General features: G+C 47.6%; 3 protein-coding genes across 6 annotated transcripts in view; 2 read left to right on the forward strand and 1 right to left on the reverse strand.

The window, feature by feature from the left end:
- On the forward strand, positions 1-25,780 carry ZNF250 (zinc finger protein 250). 4 transcript variants are annotated; one of them, XM_050800915.1, is made up of 6 exons: positions 1-428; positions 11,602-11,697; positions 11,946-12,072; positions 12,308-12,421; positions 15,717-15,776; positions 19,884-25,780. In XM_050800915.1, the coding sequence occupies exons 2-6, from the start codon at positions 11,656-11,658 to the stop codon at positions 21,203-21,205; spliced, it is 1,665 nt and encodes a 554-aa protein (XP_050656872.1). In that variant the 5' UTR covers positions 1-428; positions 11,602-11,655; the 3' UTR covers positions 21,206-25,780. The 4 variants fall into 4 exon arrangements, with proteins under 4 accessions (XP_050656872.1, XP_050656871.1, XP_050656873.1 ...); XM_050800914.1 differs by lacking the exon at positions 1-428 and adding an exon at positions 701-779; XM_050800916.1 differs by lacking the exon at positions 1-428 and adding an exon at positions 1,863-1,918.
- Positions 1-27,136, reverse strand: part of LOC126960995 (UPF0488 protein C8orf33) — a 200,659-nt gene that overhangs the window by 125,115 nt on the left and 48,408 nt on the right. The gene's annotated exons all lie outside the window — the stretch shown is intronic.
- Positions 1,813-27,136, forward strand: part of ZNF34 (zinc finger protein 34) — a 129,082-nt gene continuing 103,758 nt past the window's right edge. The window contains exon 1 of the mRNA XM_050800901.1: positions 1,813-1,822. The gene's annotated coding sequence lies outside the window, so the exon portion shown is untranslated. The remainder of the gene's footprint in view (positions 1,823-27,136) is intronic.

The following is a 27,136-nucleotide window of genomic DNA, read 5'->3' on the forward strand; positions in this document are numbered from 1 at the left end:
AAACACCAGGGCCGAGTGGGCGACGGAGGCGGCCGCTGTTCAGTGTCGCCCCCTGCCGGGACCACGCCGCGACGAGCACAGCGAAGAGAGGCTGCGCCTCCGACCTCGCAGCGCTCAGCCTCCTAAGTGGGTGGAATAACCTCACGCAAGTCATCAAACAACAGGACTTCAGTGTTGCAACGAAGGAAGAGAAAGGGCCCCTGAGGAGGCGACATTCGCACTGCAGCGGCGCAGGGACCAGCCAGGCGGCTGAGGGCAAGGTCGTTCCCAGCAGCGGGGACCGCAAGGGCAAAGGCTTGGAGGGGGGAACGAGCTCGACTTCCAGGACGGCCGAAGCCAGCGCAGATCGAGCAGGGGCTGCGGGGCAGGCAGGGGTGTCCCCCACAGGGCGACGGCGGCAGGAACTCGGGAACCGGGACTGCGAGCGGGTAAGGCTCGAAGGTGGGCTGTAGCCTACGCGCCCGGAAGTGCGGCCGGGGTGCCGGTCGGGCCCACTGCCCAGAGCAGTTCGGCCCCTCTAGGGATCGCGGAGGCCTGGCTCTCGGTGGCGCCTGAGAGCTCCCTGCAGTCGGTCACCGAGGGAGGCTTCGGGCGGGGAGGCGGGTCAAGTGACGTAAACATGCGTTGCCCTCCAGGATTGGCGAACTCGGCTGTGGGGGCGGGAACTGAGGGGCAGGAGCCCCCAGGGATTGGCGGCTGCGCAGACGGGGCGGGGCAGCCCTTTGTCTGAGGGTGCTGCGGGATGCCGCTTCTTCGCGCGTGAGGCTGCGGCGTGGACGGTGAGTGGGGGCCGCGTGTCGGCGGCGGCCAGGACCCTCTCCCATCATGGACACCCGAGCCGGCACGTCCTCCGTCCTCCACACGAATCGTGGACTCTTCCCCGCGAGCACGCACTGCCCCTTCCGTTTACGCTGGTCTCCTCCCCTCACGGACGCGCGGCGGCCTCCTCCCCAGGGCCAAGGCCGCGCCCTCTCCCCCGTTCGGGGTTCCCACCCTTCCCCTCGCCCGGCCTTGGACCCCCTCGGGCCCTCCCGCGCCCCCGCCCGCCTCGGACGTCCTCGGTCCCTTCCGCGCCCCTCCCCCCGTGGGCCCCCTCGGAGCCCCGGCGTCCCTCCCACCTTGGATCTCCTCAGATCTCCGGCGTTGCTCCCCCTCGGGCCCTCCCGCGCGCTTTCTACCGGCGCCGTGCCTCGGGCCAGGTTGGCCGGAGTCCTAGGGGCGCAGTCCGGACCCCCGGGCCGCTCTCCTTGCCGCGCTCCTGGGAGTCTCGTGTCCCCTGGGATGGGCCCGGAAAGGGGTGGGGAGCTTCCCCAACATATAAAAATGGAGGTTTTTTCTGTTTTATGCACAACCTGAGGAGCCCCATGAAGACCCCGGCGGCGCACCGGGAGCGCCACTTTATTTAGCTGTAAAAAGTCTTCCCGCGTCAAGACGAAAACGAGCTGCTTTCGTCTCAGCAGTTGGTCGAGTGTGCTACTTGCCGGGTGTCTTATCCTCTCCCGGTTTTGCTATCGATGCTGTCTTTTCTGTTACTTTGTCAGAGCCCTGTTTTAATGAATGAGCCCAACGCTTTGCAACACAGCAAATATTTTCCTTGTTGTTTATTGGCTTAATTTTAAAATTGAAAATAATATGCAATACTTGTAATGCAGGCATGTCAGAGAAATATAAATCACCCCCCAACACTCTGCCAGTGCATGAAGAGGCAGGAACTGTGAACAGTTTCGGATGCCGTTGGCGCTCTAGGCACGCGCGCACACCCTTTTTTCTGTCATCAAAGGGAAGCTGCTGTCGTTTGGACTAACACCGGGGCGGCAGGGGGCGCTCCGCTCGTCCTCCGCCGGGTCGGTGCGCGTGGATTTTTCAGTTCGTAACTGTCTTCTGGACGTAGGTTTCCCTGCCCGGTGGACTCTACCAAGTGGGTAACGGTGAGAGGTTGCCATTGACATTCCCGCCCCGTCCGGGGCTGTGGTCCTGTGCCCTTGACAGGTCACTGCATTCCTGCCAGGTCGACGTTTTTCGTTTATTGGTGAGGTTGAAATCCCTTCATTTGTGTTTTAGCCGTTTGTATTACTTTGTGATTTACCAGCTCATATTTTTTTCCATGTGTGTTGAAAAGATACTTCTCAATTTGTCTTTTGACTCTGATTATGGTGTTTGGTTCTGGTTTGGGCTTTTTCAAAATAGAAAATTTTAAATTTTTAAGAGTCAAATATTTTGCCTTAAGGCATTTGGGACTTTGTGCTGTGTTTTAAATGGCTTTCCCCACTCCAAGATTATTTTTAAAATAAACTCTTGTTTTTCTGTGGTACTTGTAAAATGTTGGATACGTCTGGAATTTATATTTTCTTGTGGGGTGAGCGTGGACTCCAGCTTCGTTTTTTCCTCTCAATCATAGGCATTTCTAATACCATTGATCTTTCCATTGATTTGAAAAACCACTTTTGTCATATACTAAATTGTTGCATGCCTTTAGGTCCATTTTTGGAGTTTGGTAGCTTTGATGAGCATACGATTTTGATTTATAAGCTGTGGATCTCTGGATCTCTGCTTTCTGCTTTTGGTATTTTGCTTAGAACGGCCCTTCCCACATAAAATAATAAAAATATACCTGTATTTTAAAGTTCTTTTTTATTGAATATAATAATTATACACATTTATGGGGTACATGTGATATTTTGATACAAGGATAGCATACAATGTATAATGATCAAATCAGGGTAATTAGGATATGTCACCTCAAACATCATTTTTTGTGTTAGAAGCATTTCACATCTCTTCTTCTGGTTGTTTTGAAATATACAATAAATTATTAACTATAGTCACCTTACCGTGGTATCAAACACTGGAACTTATTCATTATATCTGACTGTATGTTTGTAGTCATTAACACCTATGTTCACCTCCCCCCAACCCCACCCTTCCCATCCTCTGGTAACCATCATTCTACCCTCTACCTCCATGAGACCAACTTTTTAAACTCACACATACAAATGAAAATATGCAATATTTGTCTTTCTGTACCTGGCATATTTCAATTAACATAATGACCTCCAGTTCCATCCCTGTTGCTGCAAATGACATAATTTGATTATTTTTATAGCTGAATCATATTCCATTGTGTACATATACCACATTTTCTGTATCCATTTATTTGATGTACATTTTGGTTGATTCCATATCTTAGCTATTGTGAATAATGCCGCAGTCAACATGTATGTTCAGATATCTTTTTGATATACTAACTTCCTTTCTTTTGGGTATATACCAAGCAGTGGAATTGCTGGGTCACATAGTGGATCTATTTTTAGTTTTTCTCATATGCCTGTTGGCCATACATATTATCTTTTTTTGATAAATTATTCAGATCATTTACCTGTTTTTAAATCAGATTAGTTGTTGCTTTCTATTGAATTGTTTGACTCCCTTCTGCGTTCTGGTTATTAATCCCTTATTGGATGGACAGTTTGTAAATATTTTCTCCCATTCTGTATGTTGTCTCTTCACTCTGCTGATTGTTTCCTTTCCTGTACAGAAGCTTTTTAATTGATGTAATTCCATTTGTCTAGTTTGCTTTTGTTTCTGTGCTTTTGAGGTGTTACCCAAAAAATGTTTTCCCAGATCAGTGTCCTCAAGTGTTTCCTTGATGTTTTACAGCTTTCTTTATAGGGATCCTGTGCATTTCTAAAGTTTAATCTTGTTTCTTGTTGCTATTTGTTGAATAGATTTTTTTCCCTTCATATTTTCTGACTAGGTGTTACTGGTATATAAGCTATCAGTTTGGTTGTTTGTTTTTTGTTTTGTTTGTTTATTTGCTTTTCATCTTTTGAGATGGAGTCTTGCTCTGTTGCTCAGGCTGGGGTGCAATGGTGGGATCTCGGCTCACTGCAAATTCCACCTCCCGGGTTCAAACAATTCTCATGCCTCAGCCTCGGGAGGAGCTGGAATTACAGGCACGTGCCACCACATCCGGCTGATTTTTGTATTTTTAGCAGAGACGGGGTTTTATCATGTCACCCAGGCTGGTCTTGAACTCCTGACCTCAGGTGATCCACCCACCCTGGCCTCCCAAAGTGCTGGCATTACAGGCATGAGCCACTGTGCTCAGCCAGAAAGCTATCAATTTGGATACGTATTTCTGATCATTAATTCGGAAAGGTTGCAGGTTAGGGTTAGTTTAGATTAGGTCAAGTTTAGCAGTGTTTTGCCTTGTGCTCACAGGTGACTCAGAAGCTGCCTCTCTTGAAAGCGCTTTCACCCTGGGGGTAGGGGCTCCTTGGTGATGAAGAGGGAGCAGTGCTTGTTAGCAGGAAGTCCAGGGAGTGAGGATGATGAGAAGCAAGAGAAGGCAGTAGCTCTGGAGGAGATCCTGGCAGCTCACCCCAGACCAAAAGACTCCAAATCTGCCTGTCCCAGTGTATCACCATGTTCAGGGTCCTCTGCAATGACAGGCATACTGCTTTGTCACATCAAGACAGTCAGGAATTACAAAAAGAGTGATAGGAGTGTCTCACTGCAATGTGGCTTTCGATCACCTAAAGAAAACTGGAAAGCCAGTTGCTGTTAACAACATTGATCTATTGTTTTTGTTTTGGATTATTCCTTAGGGAAATTTTCAAGATTGAAATTCCTGAGTTTGAAAAATGAACTCTTCATGCTGCCACCTTTGTGACCAGTGGGTGGGTGGGATCGTTGCTCAGCCAGTGCCCTGAGTGGGTGTTCTTTATATTGCCCATTTGTTAGCTGTTGGCATGGCCTCAAGAGGGGGGTCCTCAAACTCCACTTCCAGTATTCGATGGCGGTGATTTCCAGCCTGTCCCAGCCCCTGGCCTTGGAGCCTGGTATCTATAGAGGACTCGTCATGAGCCTGTCTTTTAATTTTTAAAAACGGTCCACATCACGCTCTCTCCCTGCCTGAACTGTGTTCTCATGGAACAAAACTTGGAGTTGGACCTCAGAATCCTGTGAAGTGTGGATGGAGTGTGTTGTTAAAAGCCCGTTTCTGTCACCCCAGATAGCTCTTAGTGTTTTTCTGCTTGAGTATGCAAGGTTTAGGTTGAGGCCCATGGTGTTTGCCTGGCCTGGTTTCCTGTTACAGGCTTGTTCCAGGAAACTGAAACCTTTTATCTGCCATAGTATAAGGAAAAAAATTAAACTAGTTAATACCACTTTTAAAATGTATTTTGTATATATTTTTAAATATTTAGTTAGTTAGTTCGTTATTGAGACAGGGATTCATTCTGTTGCCCAGGGTGGAGTGCAGTGGTGCAGTCACAGCTTACTGCAGTCTTGACCTCCTGAGCTCAAGCAGTCTTCCCATCTCAGCCTCCAGGGTACCTGGGTCTACAGACTAGCTAATTTTTAAAATTTTTTTGTAGAGACGGGGGTCTCACTATATTGTCCAAGGTGGTCTTGAACTCCTGAACTCAGGCAGTTCTCCCACTTTGGCCTCCCAAAGTACTGGGATTATAGGTGTAAGTCGCCATGCCCAGCCATTTTTGTTCATTTATTACCAGAATACAATCAGACTGTGATTTTTTTTTTTTTTTTTTTTTTTTTTTTGAGACAGAGTCTTGCTGTGTCACGCCAGCTGGAGTGCTGTGGCACAATCTCGGCTGACCGCAACCTCTGCCTCCCAAGTTCAAGCAGTTCTCCTGCCTCAGCCTCCCGAGTAGCTGGGGTTACAGGCGCCTGCCACCATGCCTGGCTAATTTTTTGTAGTTTTAGTAGAGACGGGGTTTCACTATGTTGGCCAGGCTGGTCTCGAACTCCTGTGGCCTCCCAAAGTGCTGGGATTACAGGTATTAGCCACCGCGCCCGGCCGATTTTTTTTTTTTTTACTTAGCAATATGTGAAGGTCATCTTTCAATAGAGACCTGATACTGCATTTCGTGTTTATGCTTTTCTGAGACTCACCCCAGGTGGCAGTCTTTCCCTTTCACTTCTCCTTGCCGCACACTTGTTGACAGCCTGGTATTGTCCGTTGGAGTTTTTCCTCTGTGTGTTAATTTAATCAAATAGATAATAACACCTTATCCAGCAGCATCCTCCTCTGAGCCAAGCCTGTTCTTAGTGTTCTCCTCTTACCAACCACATGATCTCCAGGCCTTCAGAGGAGTGTGTCATCTCCTGAATTTTTATAGGTGGGGCCTCAGTGCAGCTGGCCCAAGTGAGGCAGGTGAACCAGTCCCAGGTCCTTGTGATACACATACCCTTCATGGGCTCAAAGTCATAGTTTACAAAATGAGATTGTCCCCTGCATGATGACCCCATACTGCATTTTCACTCACCCATCTGGCAACCTGACACAGCATACATCTTCCTGTTTAGCAGGTGTGTAACTTGTATGTGGAAGGACCAACATAGCATTTGCCTCAGCAACATCCTTGAATCTGCACCCTCACCCACATCCATTCTTATAAGGTACCCACTATCCAAGAGCCAGTCTGATTTGCCTAAATACTGCTAGGTAGCCTTCTTAAGAGTATGAGAAACTCCACTTTCCCACGCCTGCCAGTGGCAAGTGTTGACTCCGCACTTGCTATTACAAATGGCATAAAGTGTGAGCTCATTGCTCTTCATTCATTTATTCAACAAACAGGCTGGGTGTGGTGGCTCAGGCCTGTAATCTTGACACTTTCAGAGGCCAAGGAGGGAGGATCCCTTGAGCCCAGGAGTTCAAGACCAGTCTAGGCAACATAACAAGACCTCGTCTCTACCAAAAAAAAATTAAATTATCCAGGCCTGGTGCTGTGACCTGTAATCCTGGCTACTTGGGAGGCTGAAGTGGGAGGATGACCTGAACCCAGGAGTTGGAGGCTGCATTGAGCTGTGATTGAGCCACTGTACTCCAGCCTGGACTACAAAGTGAGACCCTGTCTCTAAGAAATTAATTAAAAGTTTTAAAAAGTACATTGCCTGGCAATTTTTAATCATTAGCCTAGAAGTAATTAAAAAAAAAAAAAAAAAAGGCGACCACTGATTACTCTGTTGGGCCTGCTTCTTGGTCTGCTGGTGCAGGAGAAAGGGATAGGGTGAGAGCTGGGTGGGGCCAGGGCTGCTGCAGTGGGTGGGGCAGAGGTCTCTAAGAGATGGATGGGGAGCACAGGCCAAGGGATAAAGGGCTGCAGGGCTCTGAGGAAAATCACAAAGTTTGGGGCAGGCCCAGAGGAGCCAGTGGGATCCTGGGAGGACCTTGGAGCAGAGGACCGTCACTGTGTTCTCACAGGAAGGTAGATGGAGGAGCTTGGCTGGCAGACTGTGCTGAGAGCTGCTGAACATCTAGGGGTGGTTGTCGTGGGGCAGGGAGGGCGAGATGGGCAACATGGTCAGGTTCTGGATGTGCTTGGAAGGTGAATTAGAAATGTGAGAGTGAAGAAGGAAGGAGGCTTCTGTACAGGTTCACAGACCAAGCTGGGCGCAGAAATGGTGGTAGAGGAGGTGCTCGGTTTGGAATATTAAGTGTCTGAGATGCTATGAGACACCCATATTGAAATGTTGAGTCAGAGGGACGGGGGTCACCAGCTCAAGTGTACCAAAAGAGCTACTGGGCTCAACTGACTTTTCAGACTCACAGGACAACCATGCCTAGCAACAGATTCATAGAAAAGCTAGCCAGCATCATTCAGCAGCCATCCAGGGAGTACTCAGGTGCATAAACACAAGATGCAGGTAGGAGGAGGAGTTAGCCTAGTCAAAAGCCTCGTGGTCATACAAGCCACACCTCCTGTGTCGGGAGAACTGACTGCAAGACCTGCTCAGGAAGCCCTGAATGTACTTCCTGTGGTTGTTCATCATTGAGTCCCAGCCCAGTTGTGGTTGGGCCGTAGGGAGAATGACCACCCACCTCTGCCAGGTTTCCAGGGGACTAGAGCTGTGCATTCACCAAAGGTCAAATTCGCGTGCAGGGCCAGGCACAGTGACTCACGCCTGTAATTCCAGCTCTTTGGGAAGCTGAGAGGGACAGATCACTTGAGCTCAGGGGTTCAAGACCAGCCTGGGCAACATGGTGAAACCCCATCCCTACAAAAAGTACAAAAATTAGCCGGGCATGGAGGCAGGTGCCAGCTACTCAGGAGACTAAGGTAGGAGGATCGCTTGAGCCTGGGAAACGGAGGTTGCACTGAGTCGAGATCATACTACTGTACCCCAGCCTGGGCAACAGAGCGAGATTCTGTTTCAAAATAAAGAAATGGCAGATCTGTGCGCTGGTGGGTGACCCATGGAAAGGGTCAGGGTGTGGTAGAAGAGAAGGCACTTCTGCCCTTGATGATAGGCAGATGTCAGACAGGGGGACCAGGAGCACATGAGGCCACTGTTAATGATCACACTTGGTCTTCGTCTTAATCCAAAATTGGTTACTGTTAGGCTGGGCGCAGTGACTCATGCCTGTAATCCCAGCACTTTGGGAGGCCGAGGCAGGTGGATCACCTGAGGTCAGGAGTTTGAGACCAGCCTGACCAAGATGGTGAAACCCCGTCTCTACTAAAAATACAAAAAAAAATTGGCCGGGCGCAGTGGCTCAAGCTTGTAATCCCAGCACTTTGGGAGGCCGAGGCGGGCGGATCACGAGGTCAGGAGATCGAGACCATCCTGGCTAACACGGTGAAACCCCATCTCTACTAAAAAATACAAAAAACTAGCCAGGCGAGGTAGCGGGCGCCTGTAGTCCCAGCTACTCGGGAGGCTGAGGCAGGAGAATGGTGTAAACCCAGGAGGCGGAGCTTGCAGTGAGCTGAGATCTGGCCACTGCACTCCAGCCTGGGCAACAGAGTGAGACTCCGTCTCAAAAAAAAAAAAAAATTAGCTGGGCATGGTGGTGGGTGCTTGTAATCCCAGGTACTCGGGAAGCTGAGGCAAGAGAATTGCTTGAACCTGGGAGGCAGAGGTTGCAGTGAGCCATGATCACGCCGTTGTACCCCAGCCTGGGCGACAGAGCAAGGCTTCATCTCAAAAAAAAAAAAAAAAAAAAAAAAAAATGGTGACTGGACACGGTGGCTCACACCTGTAATCCCAGCACTTTGGGAGGCCGAGGCGGGTGGATCACCTGAGGTCAGGAGTTCGAGACCAGCCTGACCAACATGGGGAAACCGTCTCTACTAAAAATACAAAAAATAGCTGGGCATGGTGGCGGGTGCCTGTAGTCCCAGCTACTCGGGAGGCTGAGGCAGGAGAATGGCGTGAACCCAGGAGGCGGAGCTGGCAGTGAGCCAAGATCGTACCACTGCACTCCAGCCTGGGCAACAGAGTGAGACTCTATCTCAAAAAAAAAAAATACAAAAACAATTAGCCAGGCATGGTGGCACATGCCTGTAATCCCAGCTACTGGAGAGGCTGAGACAGGAGAATCACTTGAACCCAGGAGGTGGAGGTTGCGGTGAGCCAAGTTCTCGCCCTGCACTCCAGCCTGGGCAACAAGAGTGAAACTCTGTCTCAAACAAAAAAAATTCGTTATTAATGTATTCCATCTGGGTACACACAAGTTACTAAAGGAACCACTGATTTCCTGCTGAACTAAAATGTACCATTTTTGTTATCTTCCAACTTCCCACATACCTATCTGGCCTCATCTGTTCCTCTGTCGACAACCTGCTGGTTTAATTACAGTGCCTTCCTACCCACCCTTGGCTCTGATTCCTGGCAAGGCAGGCCCTACCCCCTGTTCTTTCCAGTTTCATTCTTGGCTATTCTCTAGCATCCATTCTTATGAATTCTCAAGTAGTTTTAGTCATTCCTTTAAAAGACTTCCGTTGGAATTCTAATTAGAATTGCATTGCACTTACACAGAAATGTGCACACACACACACATTTGGAGGGAGTGGGCATTTTTGGAGAACAGCAGCACAGGGGAGGGTTGAGAGTCAGCCTCTCTCCATCCATGTTTCCCTGTCCTGTTCTTCAGAGGCAGGCAGTTAGTTTATTGTATCTTCCTGAAAGTTGTCTATGCAAATATATACATATATCTGATGTGTGTTTGGTGTTTTGTTTTGAGACAGGGTCTCACTCTGTTGCCCGGGCTGGAGTGCAGTGGCACGATCTCAGCTCACTGCAACCTCCGCCTCCTGGGTTCAGGTGATTCTCCTGCCTTAGCCTCCTGAGTAGCTGGGATTACAGGCACACACCACCACACCCAGCTAATTTTTTTTTTTTTTTTTTTTGAGATGGAGTTTTGCTCTTGTTGCCCAGGCTGAAGTGCAATGGCGTGATCTTGGCTCATCGCAACCTCCACCTCCCAGGTTCAAGCAGTTCTCCTGCCTCAGCGTCCCGAGTAGCTGGGACTACAGGCATGCACCATCACGCCCGGCTAATTTTGTGTTTTTAGTAGAGACGGGGTTTCCCCATGTTGGTCATGGCTGGTCTTGAACTCCCAACCTCAGTTGATCCGTCTGCCTCGGCCTCCCAAATGTGCTGGGATTATCGGCGTGAGCCACTGCTCCCGGCCTGATTTTTGTATTTTTAGTAGAGACGGGGTTTCACCATGTTGGCCAGGCTGGTCTCAAACTCCTGACCTCAGGTGATCCACCCGCCTCGCCCTCCCAAAGTGCTGAGATTACAGGTATGAGCCACCACGCCCGCCTATTTCTGATGTTTTATAGACAATGGGATTATGATATCCCTTGACTTCTGCCCCCAGGCCCTTTCTTCCGGGCAGCCCTGGCACCGATTTTGTCACTCTTAAAGCACTGTGTTGTGGTGCCCATCTGAGCCAAGCATGTGAGGGGGTTGGTTGCTTTCTTATACCACGTTTTTCTGGAGTGATCTCCCACCTTTGGTCACCTGCTTGGTTTCTGTGTCCCTGTCACAGACTTCGATGTTCCAAAGGACTGTGACCCCTGTCCTGTACAGGACCAAATGTGTCAGGAAAGCTCTTGCCCCCGCTCCCCCTTTTTCCCGGCCGTGTGGGTGTGTGTCAGATACCCTTGCTTACCTTGTGTTACGTTCCAGCACCGGCCCCACTACCCCAAGCATCCCTTTCTCACTTGATGACAAGTTTTCCTTCAGCTGCTCAGACCAGATCCCTGGGCCACTGTTGACTCAGTTTGTCCAGAGCTGACCACTTCTCATGCCTCCCCTTTGAATACCTGGTTGAACCTGGTGCCACACTGGAGCACCAGGGCTGCCTAAGGGTGGGGTGAGGGGAGTCTTATTGTCACCCTGGTGGCCAAGGCTTTCTTAATTGGGAGGGTGTTTGGGGAAACAGCTTGGCCTGATGCCTGTATCCCCCACATGACCTGGGGACAGTCTGGTACTTGTGTGAGTGCCTCAGGTATAGAACACACAGGGCCTTGGTGAGCTGGTGTATGGCAGGACCATGGGCCAGGACCAGGGTGCAGCAAGTGCCTTGCACCTGGTGTTCAAAGAGCCCAGTACTGGCTGGGCAGACCCAGGAACTGTGTGTTCAGAGCCTGGACAGGCTCCTGAACCATAGGGTCAGAGTTCACGGGGGAGGCAAGGCAGACCAAGGCTGCAAAAGTAGCAGCTCCTTGCACCTGACCTCAGTGTGCCCCTTACTGACTCTGAGGCCCAGGGATCCCCTGAGGGCCCCCCAGGAAGTTAGGGTCTCAAGGCCATGCCCCTCATTTGCCCCCTCCTCTTCCTCAGCCCCACAGGCTCCTTCAATTTCTGTGATCCTCAGAGGCCCCAGGAGACCAGGTGATGGCAGCAGCCAGGCTCCTGCCAGTGCCGGCAGGACCCCAGGTAAACTGTCCCCAATGCTTATGCGGTGCCCCCAGCCAGAGCCCTGTGGTTCCTTCTGTGCCCCATAGAGCTCCTGAGAACAGCCAGAGCATCACTGCATCCCCTGAACTCTGTGGCCCCTTCCCATTACCCACCTCAGCTCACAGAGCCCCCTGCCCCCCATTGCCAACTGCTCATGTCACATGCACCCACTCCCCATCACAGAGGTCAGGATTTGGTCTTACTTACAGCAGCCCCTGTCATTCTAGGCCAAATTGACTTTCGAGGATGTGGCTGTGCTCCTCTCCCAGGATGAATGGGACCGCCTGTGTCCTGCTCAGAGGGGCCTCTACAGAAATGTGATGATGGAAACCTATGGAAATGTAGTCTCATTGGGTAAGCCCCCTTAGCAGGCCTTGTCTGTGTATCTGTGTATTAGACTGGGGTGGGGGCTTCTCAGGGTACGGGGCCTGGGGCAGGCTGGTCCTGGAGGTTTGCTCTCATCACCTCTCTGGGTGCTCAGCTCCAGCAGGTCAGTCCTGTCCATTTTCATGTCCCCACAAGTGGCTTGGGCAGGGGGAGGGGGCTCTGTAAATATTGTATAAACAAAGACTTCCCTCCCCACGAGCAGGACTTCCAGGATCCAAGCCTGACATAATCTCCCAGCTGGAACGAGGGGAAGATCCCTGGGTCCTGGACAGGAAGGGGGCTAAGAAGAGCCAGGGCCTGTGGAGTGACTACTCAGGTGAGTGAGGAGAGCTGGCCCCTCCCTCACGAGGGCTAAACAGGTCCTGAGCAAAGCTGTGGACCTAGTTCATACTGAGCCGCTGACTGGAGTGGCTTCCACCTGGGGTGAAACCTTATCTGGCCTTGTCTGGCAAAGGAGTCTGGACTGGGGGTTGCTGAATCAGGTGGCAGTCAGTGGTGGGATGTGAGCATAGCAGTGAATTTCAACAAGCTGATGTGCAGAGCCATGTAGAGGAAGTTAGGGCGTGGCTGCAGTGATTCTGTCCCTGGACTGATTAGCCAGATTTGGTCCTAATAGGACATTCAGGTTTTGAGAGTTACCTGATGATTTAGAAAAGAACAAAGCATCCTAAATATGGAAAGAAAGTGTCTCAACCTGACACTCAAGGTGAAGTGCTGAAAACACACAGCTTCATCTCAAGAACAAGACAAAGGAGCCCGCCATCCCCATGTCTATATAACACTGTACTGGGCATCCCATGTATGAAATAAGGCAAAACCGGCCAGGCGCGGTGGCTCACGCCTGTAATCCCAGCACTTTGGGAGGCCGAGGCGAGCGGATCACAAGGTCAGGAGATTGAGACCATCCTGGCTAACACGGTGAAACCCTGTCTCTACTAAAAATAGAAAAAAATTAGCTGGGCGTGGTGGCGGGCACCTGTAGTCCCAGCTACTTGGGAGGCTGAGGCAGGAGAATGACGTGAACCCGGGAGGCAGAGGTTGCAGTGAGCTGAGATCACGCTACTGCACTCCCGCCTGGGTGACAGAGTGAGACTCTGTTTCAAAAAAGAAATAAAAATAAAAAATAAGGCAAAACCAAAGCCATAAGAATTGGAAAGAAAAAAGCATTTTTTGCAGTTTATGTGATTGTCAACCTGGAAAATGATTGATTAAAATTTCACAAGGGAAATTACCAGTTTTGCTGGATACAAATTTTTTTTGTGTGTGTGTGACAGTCTTGCTCTGTCACCCAGGCTGGAGTGCAGTGGCACGAGTCTCGGCTTACTGCAACCTCCGCTGCCCAGGTTCAAGCAATTCTGTTTTTTTTTTTTTTTTTTTTTTTTGAGACAGAGTCTCACTCTGTCACCAAGGCTGGAGTGCATTGGCGCCATGTTGGCTCACTGCAAGCTCCGCCTCCCGGGTTCACACCATTCTCCTGCCTCAGCCTCCTGAGTAGGTGCCCGCCACCACACCCAGCTTTTTTTCTATTTTTTTTTTTTTTTTTTTTTTTTTTTTTGAGACGGAGTCTTGCTCTGTCGCCCAGGCTGGAGTGCAGTGGCACGATCTCTGCTCACTGCACGCTCCGCCACCTCCCGGGTTTATGCCATTCTCCTGCCTCAGCTTCCCAAGAAGCTGGGACTACAGGTGCCTGCCACCACGCCCAGCTAATTTTTTGTGTGTGTGTATTTTTAGTAGAGACGAGGTTTCACCGTGTTTGCCAGGATGGTCTCAATCTCCTGACCTCGTGATCCGCCCGCCTCAGCCTCCCAAAGTGCTGGGATTACAGGTGTGAGCCACCGCGCCCGGCCAATTTTTTTTATTTTTAGTAGAGACGAGGTTTGAGGTTTCACCGTGTTAGCTAGGATGGTCTTGATCTCCTGACCTCGTGATCCACCCATCTCGGCCTCCCAAAGTGCTAGGATTACAGGTGTGAGCCAACGTGCCTGGTCAGTTCAAGCAATTCTTTTGCCTCAGCTTCTTGAATAGCTGGTATTACAGGTCCACGCCACCATGCCCAGCTAATTTTTATAGTTTTAGTAGAGACAGGATTTCACCATGTTGGCCAGGCTAGTCTCGAACTCCTGACCTCAGGTGATCCACCTGCCTCAGCCTCCCAAAGTGCTGGTATTACAGGCATGAGCCACTGCACCTGGCCAAAAATATTTTATTTATATTTGTCAGCAACCGGCAAAGGTGTAATATTTTAAAAGATAACATTTATAATAGCATCAGGAATATAAAGTATCCAAGAATTAATCTAACAAAAGGTGTACAAGACCTTTAGATGGAAAAAATTATAAAAGGAAAGATGGTGCATAGATCCAACCCTAAAGTTCGTGTTTGTGGTTGCTTAAGGCAAAGAACCTCTGACTTCAGTAAGGTGATGTCTGAGTCTTAGGAAAACCTCCATCAGCCTGTCCTGCCATAGTGTGCCCCACGCAGGGTGAGCAGGGACAGTTTGGGCAACACCTCCACTGGCTGATCAGCTTCGGCGTTTCAGATGTGGTGGTTTTCCCCTTGAAAGCTCCTCCTTATTTCTGAAGTAGCTTTATGTGGATAGGGCAGCAGGTGTTACAGTCTACCTCTTCCTGGCCTGCAAAATCAGATATCCTCAGAGGAACAAGGTACATGCCAGCCCTAGAGGAATTTAATTTTCCAAGTGACTGTGAACAAGAAGACACATCATCATGTCTTGGAAATCTTGCATAGAACTTCTGCTTGCTGACTGCACCTGTAGGAGGCAAGAAAACACAGGAGGGCGTTTTGCCGCCGCTGCCAAACCAGTCCTGGGCGCTCTTGTGTCCAGCTATGTACTCACCTGATGGAGAACTTAAACTCCCTTTGAGTGCCCTTTGAATTTGATACCACAGAGACTGAAATTCTCTGGGAGCATGGCTGGTTGGAGATGAGAAGTTTTTTCACAGAACCACCTGCTTACCTCACCTCTGGCACAGGCCACAGAGGACAGTGGGACTGAGTGAGTTTTAGATTACTGATGTGCATAGAAGCAGAAGCCACCTGCCACAACCTGGATTACTGCCGCTGGCATCAGAGCAGGTGAGGAGGAGAATATGCCTTTGTCTTGTCCTGGCAGTTCCTCAGGATGGATAAGTGTGTGCACCTGCCCAGCCCTGCCTCTGCTGTTTATAACTCAGTAAATTACACGTTGTAATAGCAATGAAAGGATTTTCCACTCTTTTTTGTTTTTGTTTTTGTTTTTTGAGAGATGGAGTCTTGCTCTGTCCCCCAGGCTGGAGTGCAGTGGTGCGATCTCAGCTCACTGCAACCTCTTTGCCTCCAGGGTTTTCTCCCGCCTCAGCTTCCCTAGTAGCTGGGACTACAGGCATGCACCACCACGTCCCACATCCAGCTAATTTTTGTATTTTTTAGTAGAGATGGGATTTCACTATATGTTGGCCAGGCTGGTCTCGAACTTCTGACCTCAAGTGATCCACTCGCCTCGGCCTCCCAGAGTGCTGGGATTACAGATGTGAGCCACCGTGCCCGGCCAGGATTTTCCACTCTTGAAGGGAGTATTTTGTTGTCACTTCAACTTGCTGTTTTTTTTCCAGACAACCTCAAATGTGACCACACTACAGCCTGTACACAAGACAGTTTATCTTGTCCATGGGGTAAGTGTATACCTGATCTTTTTAATTCAGTACAGTCTCTGAAGGTGTTAATGCCCATGTTCTACAAGAATGTAGAGGCTACTCAGGGTGCTATGAAGCATGTTAAACAACTCACACAATTGCTACAAAACACCAGGGAGGGGCTTTTTGTGTTTTTTAATATTTAAAACATTTTTCCTTTTCTTGTGAGCCATAGTAGGCCTAGAGAGATTACTGGGTTTTTATAATTAAAAATTTATATCCGTGAAATCACTTTTTTTCCTTTTTTTGTCATGCTTAAAACATACTTCCCTACTTTATACTTAAAACAATAACTGCAACCGTCATTCTAAAAGCAAGTGACTCTTGGCTGAAGTCCAGCTTCTGCATAGTATGGATGCAAGGTGCAGGCAAGTTTGACCTTCACAGCAACTTGAGTCTGTCTCACAGACAGTCATATGATGCTTTCGTGCCATGGACGATTGAGCGAGTAATCTCTTATACAGTTAGTTTAGTGTGTGTGTGTGTGTGTGTGTGTGCATGGACGATTGAGCGAGTAATCTCTTATACAGTTAGTTTAGTGTGTGTGTGTGTGTGTGTGTGTGTGTGTGTGTGTGTGTGTGTGTTTCAGGCTGGAGTGCATTGTAGAGACAGGGTCTTGCTATGTTGCCCAAGCTGGTCTCAAACTCCTGGGCTCAAGCAATCCTCCTGCTTCAGCCTCCCAACATGCTGGGATTACAGGCATGAGCCACTGTGCCTGGCCTATGTTTCATTATTAAAGACATCTTGCCCATCTTGTCATCAGGTAAGAAGCCACCCATTCAGGAACCTTTTTTTTTTTTTTTTTTAGACAGGCTGTCACTCTGTTGCCCAGGCTGGAGTGCAGTGGCATAATCATGACTCACCACAGTTTCAACCTCCTGGGCTCAAGCATTCCTCCCACTTCAGCTTCCCGAGAATAGCTATAACCGCAGGTGTAGACCAACATACCCAGCTAATTTTTGTAGAGACGGGGTTTCACCATGTTGCACAAGCTGGTCTTGAACTTCTGGCCTCAAGTGATCCTCCCGCCTTGCCCTCCCAAAGCGTTGGGATTACAGACATGAGCCACCACACCTGGTGAAACTTCAGACAATAGAAGTAATACTTTTCAGTGTAAATGAGTAACTGTTTCTTTAGCCTATAGGCTTTTATTCTGTGAAGATGAGGCTTATACATTAAAGAAAGAAAGAACTAAAACTTCTATCAGTTTAAAAAACAGGTAGCCAGCCTAGGCAAGATACTGAGACCCCACACTACAAAATAAAATTTAAAAATTAGCCAGACATGGTGGTGCATTCCTGTAATCCCAGCCATATGGAGGCTGAGACGGGAGGATGGCTTGAGCCCAGGAGGTGGAGGTTGCAGTGAGCCATGATCACACCACTGCACTCCAGCCTGGGTGACAGAGTGAGACCCTGTCTCAAAAAAATCCACACAGAGTAACTTTCTAAAATGAGATATGTTAAAAATTGTATTAAACTGGGCCGGGGGCGGTGGCTCATGCCTGTAATCCCAGCACTTTGAGAGGCCAAGGCGGATGGATCACCCGAGGTCAGGAGTTCGAAACCAGGCTGGCCAACATGGTGAAACCCCATCTCTACTAAAAATACAAAAAATTATCTGGGCGTAGTGGTGCATGCCTGTAATCCCAGCTCCTCGAGGGGCTGAGGCAGGAGAATCGCTTGAACCTGGGAGGCAGAGGTTGCAGTGAGCTGAGATCACACCATTGCACTCCAGCCTGGGCAATAAGAATGAAACTCCGTCTCAAAAAAATTAAACTGAAGATAGTGAATTTAAGTTTTTTAATTAAAAAAACTTAAATTCTCACTGTTTCAATTTGTCAATACACTTAATAAATAAATTCCTCTGAATAGAATAAAAAGACACAAATACTCAAAAAGAAAAGTAGGCACAAGTTTCTGCGTAGATTAGGAAAACCAAAGGGCCAATAAACAAGAAAACTGCTCAGCCTCATTATTCATCAGTAAAGTGGAAATCAGAACCAGTGACACGATGTTACACCTTCAGAATGGAAAAAATAGAAAGATCTGACAATATCACATGTGGGTGAGGATGTAGGGCAGCTAATGGGGATGTAAATTCACATAGTCACTTTGGAAAATTTTGGCATTATCCAATGAAATTGAAAATACCACATTCTGAGAGAATGGAGGTAAACTGAAGGAAAAAAAAAAAAAAAAAACCCTGAAATTGAAAACATGAATTCCTCTGTTTACCACTTCCCACTCTTGCATATGTATACAGCAAGGGCATTTGTGTGTAAGCACCAGGAAACATAGGAGAACCTTCACAGAAGCATGCTTCATGATTTAAAAAAAATTTAAAAATAATTCAGGACTGGGTGCCGTGGCTCATGCCTGTAATCCCAGCACTTTGGGAGGCCAAGGCGGCTGCATCACAAGGTCAGGAGTTTGAGACCATCCTGGCCAACATGGTGAAACGCCGTCTCTACTAAAGATACAAAAAAATTAGCTGGCCATGGTGGCATGTGCCTGTAATCCCAGCCACCAGGGAGGCTGAGGCAGGAGAATCACTTCAACCCGGGAGGCAGAGGTTGCAGTGAGCTGAGATCATGCCATTTCACTCCAGCCTGGGTGACAGGGTGAGACTCTGTCTCAAAAAAAAAAAATTATGTTCATAAACAGAATAGACATAAACTATGGTATTTTAACATAATGGAAAATACTGCAGTGAAAATGATTGAATAACTGCTGTACAACAACATGATATATCTCAAAAACATAATGCTGACGGGAAAACAAGTTCCAGAAGTCTGTGCTCCATGAAATTATAGAAAGCTCAGAAACATGCATAACTAAATAAAATAAAATAATGTTTAGAGCCAGGCACAATGGCTCAAGCCTGTAATCCCAGCACTTTGGGAGGCAGAGGCAGGAGGATCATTTGAGCCCCCCCAGGAGCTTGAGGCTGCAGTGAGCTCTGATAGTAGCCACTGCACTCCAGCTTGGGTGACAGAGCGAGACTCCTCTAAAAAAAAAAAATCACTGTTGTCCTCAGCACCTCTTACCTCCCACCCACTCACACACAGTCAGCCTGCAGAGCACTCAACCTGCTCCCCAAAGGGTCTCCACTCCAGCCTTTCCCGCCATCTGTGCTGCTGCTCCTGAAGGTCTCATCTGTGGCCTAAACTTGGCAGCAGATTCCCATTATGTCCCTCTGCACCTTCAGTCTTGTCCTTCCCTCCCCTCCTCCTACCACTGCATTCTGCACATGAAATTATCTTCCACATGGCAGGCCCGGTGGTTCACGCCTGTAATCCCAGTACTTTGGGAGACCGAGGTGGGTGAATCACTTGAGGTCAAGAGTTCAAGACCAGTCTGGCCGACACGGCAAAACCCCATCTCTACTAAAAATACAAAAATTAGCCAGGCATGGTGGCGTGTGTCTGTAATCCCAGTTACTCAGAAGGCTCAGACACGAGAATTGCTTGAACCCGAGAGGTGGGGATTGCAGTGAGCCAAGATGGCACCACCGCACTCCAGCCTGGATAACAGAGCAAGGCTCCGTCTCAAAAAAAAAAAAAAAAGAGAGAGAGGAATTATTTTCCACAAAGAGGTAACAGCACCACCACCCCTACCTCATGTACAATGTCTATTGGTCTCCAGATGGCACCCCCCAACTTGCTCACAATAGCTCACACCTCACGCCTGCCCAAGTGCTGCTGTCTGCCCCACAGGGCACCCACGTTATGTGGGCCTGCATTTCAGCTCTGTCCACATGAGGACCCCTGGGAGGGCAGAGCTCAGGCACCACTGGGCTGTTGCCCTGCTGTTCTGTGGACTCCACACAGGGGTGGACCTCAAACTGGAGTTTACACCTTTCTCTTAAACCTCACTATTAGCCTTGGCACATTCCTGTTTGGAAACATTATCTTCAGATTTCTAGTTGTTTGACACAGTTATGGTGGTTCTGTTCCTCTCTAGCTCACACAGACATGTGCATTGAGGGATTTTGCACCTTCATCAGCAAGGCCAGTTTCAGTGTTGCACTAGCTCTTCAGTTTTGAGTAGCGTTAACATTTTCATTTTGGATTTGTTCTTTCAGAATGTGAAACCAAGGGAGAGAATCAAAATACAGACTTGAGTCCGAAGCCATTAATTTCAGAGGAAACAGTGATTCTGGGGAAAACACCCTTGGGGAGGATTGATCAAGAAAATAATGAAACAAAGCGAAGCTTCTTTCTGAGTCCAAACTCTGTTGACCACCGTGAAGTTCAGGGCTTAAGCCAAAGCGTGCCACTCACTCCACACCAGGCAGTGCCTAGTGGAGAGAGGCCCTACATGTGTATTGAGTGTGGGAAGTGCTTTGGCCGGAGTTCTCACCTCCTTCAGCATCAACGTATCCACACTGGAGAGAAGCCCTATGTGTGCAATGTGTGTGGGAAGGCCTTCAGCCAGAGCTCAGTCCTTAGTAAACACAGGAGAATTCACACAGGTGAGAAGCCCTATGAGTGTAATGAGTGTGGAAAAGCCTTTAGAGTGAGCTCAGATCTTGCTCAGCATCACAAGATACATACGGGAGAGAAGCCTCACGAATGTCTTGAGTGTCGGAAAGCCTTCACTCAGCTCTCACATCTCATTCAGCACCAGCGGATCCATACGGGAGAAAGGCCATACGTGTGTCCATTGTGTGGGAAAGCCTTCAACCATAGCACTGTCCTGCGGAGCCACCAGAGGGTACACACTGGGGAGAAGCCTCACAGGTGCAATGAGTGTGGGAAAACCTTCAGTGTGAAGAGGACACTGCTGCAGCACCAAAGGATCCACACCGGGGAGAAGCCCTACACGTGCAGCGAGTGTGGGAAGGCCTTCAGCGACCGCTCAGTCCTCATTCAGCACCACAACGTGCACACGGGGGAGAAGCCCTATGAGTGCAGTGAGTGTGGGAAGACCTTCAGCCACCGGTCCACCCTGATGAATCACGAGCGGATCCACACCGAGGAAAAGCCCTATGCATGCTACGAATGCGGGAAGGCCTTCGTTCAGCACTCACACCTGATCCAGCACCAGAGAGTCCACACTGGGGAGAAACCCTATGTGTGTGGTGAATGTGGGCACGCCTTCAGTGCACGCCGGTCTCTGATCCAGCATGAGAGAATCCACACGGGTGAAAAGCCCTTCCAGTGCACAGAATGTGGCAAAGCCTTCAGCCTAAAAGCAACTCTGATTGTGCACCTGAGGACCCACACGGGCGAGAAGCCCTATGAGTGCAATAGCTGTGGGAAGGCCTTCAGCCAGTACTCAGTGCTCATCCAGCACCAGCGAATCCACACAGGCGAGAAGCCCTACGAGTGCGGGGAGTGTGGGCGTGCCTTCAACCAGCACGGCCACCTAATCCAGCACCAGAAAGTGCACAGAAAGTTGTGACCCATGGCTGACACAAGAATCCATTCTCACAGAAACTGCACGTGGAACCACAAGCAGCCTTCAGCCCAAGAGAAGTTTCTGTTAACTCTATAGGAAGCCTTTCTTTGGTGATTCAGTGTCACAAAATAACTCAAAAAAGAAGCACTTAGCATGCTGTTCCTGTGGAAAAACTTCAGAGACTGCCTGTTTTATTTTCCTCAACATCTTGAAGTTATATTGGAGAGTAATCATAACATTGTGGTGAATTTTGGTAAAAACAGCCATAATTTTTTCTTTGACATTAGTTTATTTGAACTAAGGGAATTTAAGGCATAAGAACTATTATCCCAATAAAATCTTACATTCCAAATAAAGTTCTTTTTCTAAGAACATTACATGCCCTTCCTAAATGTCAATTAACCATACTAATTATTGCACTTAAAATTTGAAAGTTGGACTATTTTCAGTATTCTCTTAAAACACTAGTGTTATATGGATAAAGTGATATAAAAAGATATTTTCATCAAGTATCATGTGAAATGGATGGAAAGCCTAAGTGTGTGGAAACACCTGTTTTGTATGAAATAAGGAAAAAGTCTAAAGATATATTAATGAGAAATTACATAAATTTAGAAAACTTTTTTTTTTTTTTTTTTTTTTTTGGAGACAGTCTTGCTCTGTTGCCCAGGCTGGAGTGCAGTGGCATGATCTTGGCTCACTGCAGTCTCTGCGCCCCCAGATTCAAGCTTTTCTTGTGCCTCAGCCTCCCAAGTAACTAGGATTATAAGTATGCCCCACCATGCCTGGCTGATTTTTGTATTTTTAGTAGATACGAGTTTCACCATGTTGGCCAGGCTGGTCTCAAACTCCTGGCCTCAACTGATCCGCCCACCTTGGCCTCCGAAAGTGTTGGGATTACAGGCATGAGGCACCATGCCTGGCCTAGAAAACCCTTTATCTGGAGCTTTAACTTTATTCAAGATCAGAAAGGATATGCTAACTTTTTAGTAAAAATTCAACTCAAAAATGGGTATTTTCCTCAAAACCTGCCCTTATGACCTGCAGATCCTGTACCCCAGAAACCATAGGATGTCTCAATTCCTATGCAGGCAAAGGAGGGGAGCTTCACACTCGGCAGACCTCATAGCTGTTACACCAAGTGGGTACCTCTTTACATCTTATGGTATTTCTCCCAAAAAATGCTGAAAATACTGTTCTTTGGTAGATATATTTAAAACATACATTTCTCAAATTCAGATAGCTCTTTTACTATCTCTAATATTTCTATTCCTTTATTTGATTTTTTTTTCATTTTTTTACTCCTGATTCAAGAGTCTAGATTCCATTGCCATATTACTATGATGAAGATGAATCTGGTTTATTCATAATTAAAAATTTGTATTTGTTCAGAATTATTCTAAGTTTTTGTTTGTTTGTTTGTTTTTTGAGACAAAGTCTTGCTCCTGTTCCCCAGGCTGGAGTGCAATGGCACGATCTCGGCTCACTGCAACCTTCACCTCCTGGGTTCAAGCAATTCTCCTTCCTCAGCCTCCTGAGTAGCTGGAATTACAGGCACCTGCTACCACACCCGACTAATTTTTGTATTTTTAGTAGAGATGAGGTTTCACCATGTTGGCCAGGCTGGTCTCGGACTCCTGACCTCAGGTGATTCGCCCGCCTTGGCCTCCCAAAGTGCTGGGATTACAGGCATGAGCCACCGCGCCCGGCCAAGGATACAGTTCTTAAAACTGAATCAGAACCATTTCTGGTAGCAGCCAGCTACAAAGGAATCAAATGTATGAGATTGAAGCCACTTCAAATTCTCAACATGTTAAGTGCTTGAGATAGAGAAGGGCTGTTTTCACCCCAGGCCCCCACCCCCAACATCTGTCAGCTTGGTAGGGAAGAAATAGGCACTAGGATATTGTTCCTTTTTGTTTGTTTTACAGACGGTCTTGCTCTGTCACCAGGTTGGAGTGCAGCGGTGCCATCATGGCTCACCGCTGCCTCAAACTCCTGGGCTGAAGCAATCCTCCCACCTCAGCTTCCCAAAAGGTTAGGATTACAGGCATGAGCCACTGTGCCCATCCAGGCATTGATCCTTAAGTCCACAGCAAAACACCACGATGTAGACAAATGCTTGTTCCCCCTTCTGTGTACAGACACTGGTGAGAGAAACTGACAACAGTGAGGTATTAACTCCAGAGAGGAACTGGTAACTGATTTGTTAACTTGAGAAGGGAGCTGACATCACTAGTGTTTTACTTCAGAGCAACTGAAACCACTGAAGTGAAATTCCAGGGGAACTACTATTACCGAGATGTTACTTCAGAGGGACTGAGATCACTGAAATGAAACCTCAGATTAGCCCAGGTAACCGAGGTGTTAACTTTAGAGGCGTTGTCCATTCCCTGAGGTGGTGTTTCAGATAGATGAAATAACTAAGGTGTTACTTCAGAGAAGACAAGAGTGTAACTGTTTCTTTGGAGAAGAGCTGAGATCACTGAGGTGTCACTTCAGAAAGAGACAATCTGTGTTACTTCAGAGGATCTGAGTACACTGAGGTGTTTCATCAGAGAGGAGGTGAGATCACTGGGTGTTACTTCTGAAAGGAACAGACATCACTAATGGGTACTGCAGAGTGGCTCTGACCACTGAGGTTTACTTCAGAGGAGCTGAAATAATGTAAATGGGATCACTAAGGTAATACTTTAGAGATCATTGAGGTAATTCTTCAGAGAAGCTGAGATCACAGAGGTGTCTCTTCAGAGAAGTTGAAATCACTAACGTGAAACTCCAGAATGGAGGTCACTGCTATTTCATAAAGGAAGTGAAATCACTATATTGTGCCATCAGAAAGATGAGAATGCTGAGATGTTACTTAGGAGCTGAGATCACTGAGGTTCTGCTTCAGAGAAAAGCTGATATCAATGAGGTGTTACTTAAGGGAGGAGCTGAGATTACTGAGGTATTATTCAGGACCACGATGATATCCCTCAGGTGTTAGAAGCTGAGATCCCAGAGATGTTACTTAACAGAGGCTGAGACTGCTGATGTGATTCTTCAGAAAGGAAATGAGATCACTAAGCTGTTACTTTAGAAAGGAGATGAAACAAATCCAGCTGTTTACTGGAGTTGAGATCACACAGGTGTTACTTCAGAGGTGGCTGAAATCACTAAGGTGATTCTTTAGAGAAAGGTTGAGATCACTAGGGGTGATGCTTTAAAAAGAGGTTACTTTAGGGAAAAGCTATGACCACTAAGATGTTACTTCAGAATGGAGCTGAGATCACTGAGGTAATAGTCCAAAGAGGAACTGAGATTACTGAGTTGTTACTTCAGAGCGAAGAGATCACTCAGGTTCCTAGATGAGATCACTGAGGTGAAAGTCCAGAAACCTGAGATCACATCAATGTTAATTTAGAGAGAAAATGAGAACACTGTGGTGCTATCTTAAGTCTTCTGTGAAGGGAAGCTGCCAACCCGTGTCAGTTGAGTCCGTAGCTGGCATGTGACTCAGTGGTAGCTGCTCAGTGCCCACTACTATTCAGGCCCCAATTTCTAATCATTAAAGACAAAGTCATATTCCAATTAAGAGGAGAATAATTCAGTTAAATTCAATACACAGGGACATTTGTTTAGAAAGACTGTGTATCACAGGACAAGTTACACAGTACAAGTTATTCTGGATTCCAGTGACCTAGGGTTTTCAGGGAAATCCTTCCAAAAAGTATAGTTTGTTTTCCTGCCTTCTTAAAGTGAGCTTAATATCATTCTGCCTGTTCTTGCTGTGTCAGGCTGCCATTGATCCACTGGCGAGAATGCAGGCTCAGGTGTCCATGGAGCCAGGAAGTGGGCTTCAAAGCCCTTCTTTCTGAGGAGGATTCCCAGGCCATGTATTCTTGCCACTCACTTCCTTCTCTCCAAGGAGAAAGGTGGCACATGACCTACTGGAACATATGGGCTATCTACCTTTTTGGAATATAATATCAAAGGCCAGGGCCCTGAACTTTCATGCTGATAGCAGCCTTCTCAACCATTATCTGCTGCCTCTAATTTGTTGGCAGCATTCCACCTTTATTTTGGATTTGTTTTATTCAGAAGTCTGTATGTTTTAGGTATTTAAATACTTCTCTTCGGCTGGGCACAATGGCTCACACCTGTAATCCCAGCACTTTGGGAGGCTGAGGTGGGCAGATCGCTTGAGCCCAGGACTTTAAGACCAGCCAGACCAACATAGTGAATATGCTTCTCTAAAAAAAATAAAATAAATAAAAAATTAGCTGGGTGTGATGGTTTGCGCCTGTAGTCCCAGATATGCAGGAGGCTAAGGTGGGAGGATTGATTGAAGCTGGGAGTTCAAGACTAGTGAGCTGTGATCATACTACTGCACTCTAGCCTGGACAACAGAGCGAGACCTTGTCACAAAAAATACATACATATTTCTTTTAAAATTGTTTCTCCTAACAGCTACTAAGAATTTGAAACGGTTCTCTTCAAATTTTCTATTATTTTGGAAAACATTTTAGTCTGCCTGGAATTTATTTCTGTGTATAATCTGATGCTTTCCAATAAAAAAGTAGTGACTGGAACAAGTATTTGCAGTGAAGAAAGAGCAATAACTTTGGCATAAAGATCTACAAATCAGTGATCATGGGACATGAAGAGAACACTCCAAAGAAGAGAATATACAACCATGGAAGCCTGGAAAAGGCTCAAGTGTGCCAATCCCAAAACAAATATGCTACCTACCCACTAATCAGTAAAGATTATCCTGTAATGACCAGGTATGAGAAGATGTGTGCTTTCATGCATTGTTGATGATGTTATCAATTAATATAATCCTTTTTCCCTGGAATTTCTCTGGGCCATAAAGTGGCTTCTTACCTGGGGAAACCCCACCCCCGATATTCAACGTGGGTTCTTTTTTTTTTTTTTTTTTTTGAGATGGAGTCTCGCTTTGTCGCCCAGGCTGGAGTGCAGTGGCCGGATCTCAGCTCACTGCAAGCTCTGCCTCCTGGGTTTATGCCATTCTCCTGCCTCAGCCTCCCGAGTAGCTGGGACTACAGGAGCCCGCAACCTCGCCCAGCTAGTTTTTTGTATTTTTTAGTAGAGACGGGGTTTCACCGTGTTAGCCAGGCTGGTCTCGATCTCCTGACCTCGTGATCCGCCTGTCTTGGCCTCCCAAAGTGCTGGGATTACAGGCTTGAGCCACCGCGCCCGGCCCAACGTGGGTTCTTTTCTATTTCCCTAAGTGGCAGCTGGTCTGAGAAATAAAGGGAAAGAGTACAAGAGAGAGAAATTTTAAAGCTGGGTGTCTGGGGGAAACATCACATGTCATCAGGTTCCTTGATGCCCCCTGAGCCGTAAAACTGCACGTTTTTATTAGCAATTTTCAAAGGGGAGGGAGTGCACAAATAGGGTGTGGGTCACAGAGGTCACATGCTTTAAGGGCAATAAAAGATCACAAGGCAGGAGGTCAGGGCGAGATCACAAGGTCAGGGCGAAACTAGAATCACTAATGAACTTCCATGTCCCACTGTGCATGCATTGTCATTGATAAACAAGGTTCAAGAGCAGAGAACCAGTCTGACTGTCATTCGCCAGGCGGGAATTTCCTAATCCTAGCGAGCCTGGGGGTGCTGCAGGAGACTAGGGCACTTCATCCCCATCTACATCTGCATAAGGCAGACACCCCCAGAGCGGCCATTTCAGAGGCCCCACCCTGGGAATGCATTCTTTTCCCAGGGCTGTTAATTAATATTCCTTACTGGGGAAAGAATTCAGCGATACTTCTCTTACCCGTTTTCAGTAATAAGAGAAATATGCCTCTGTCCTGCCCGGCCCACAGACTTTAAAGTTACCTCCCTTGTTCCCTGAGAAATCGCTGTGATCCTGTTCTTAAGGTGCCCAGATTTCACATTGTTCAAACACACATGCCTTACAAACAAT

This window comes from Macaca thibetana, chromosome 8, assembly GCF_024542745.1.
Source record: "Macaca thibetana thibetana isolate TM-01 chromosome 8, ASM2454274v1, whole genome shotgun sequence".
In the NCBI taxonomy this organism is placed as follows: domain Eukaryota; kingdom Metazoa; phylum Chordata; class Mammalia; order Primates; family Cercopithecidae; genus Macaca; species Macaca thibetana.

Bases quoted from the DNA above. Each gene is read 5' to 3' on its own strand.
- ZNF250 (XM_050800915.1), top strand. From the start codon at position 11,656: ATGGCAGCAGCCAGGCTCCTGCCAGTGCCGGCAGGACCCCAG. The intron at 11,698-11,945 runs GTAAACTGTCCC...CTGTCATTCTAG, and splicing joins CAGTGCCGGCAGGACCCCAG to GCCAAATTGACTTTCGAGGA. The intron at 12,422-15,716 runs GTGAGTGAGGAG...TTTTTTTTCCAG, and splicing joins CCTGTGGAGTGACTACTCAG to ACAACCTCAAATGTGACCAC.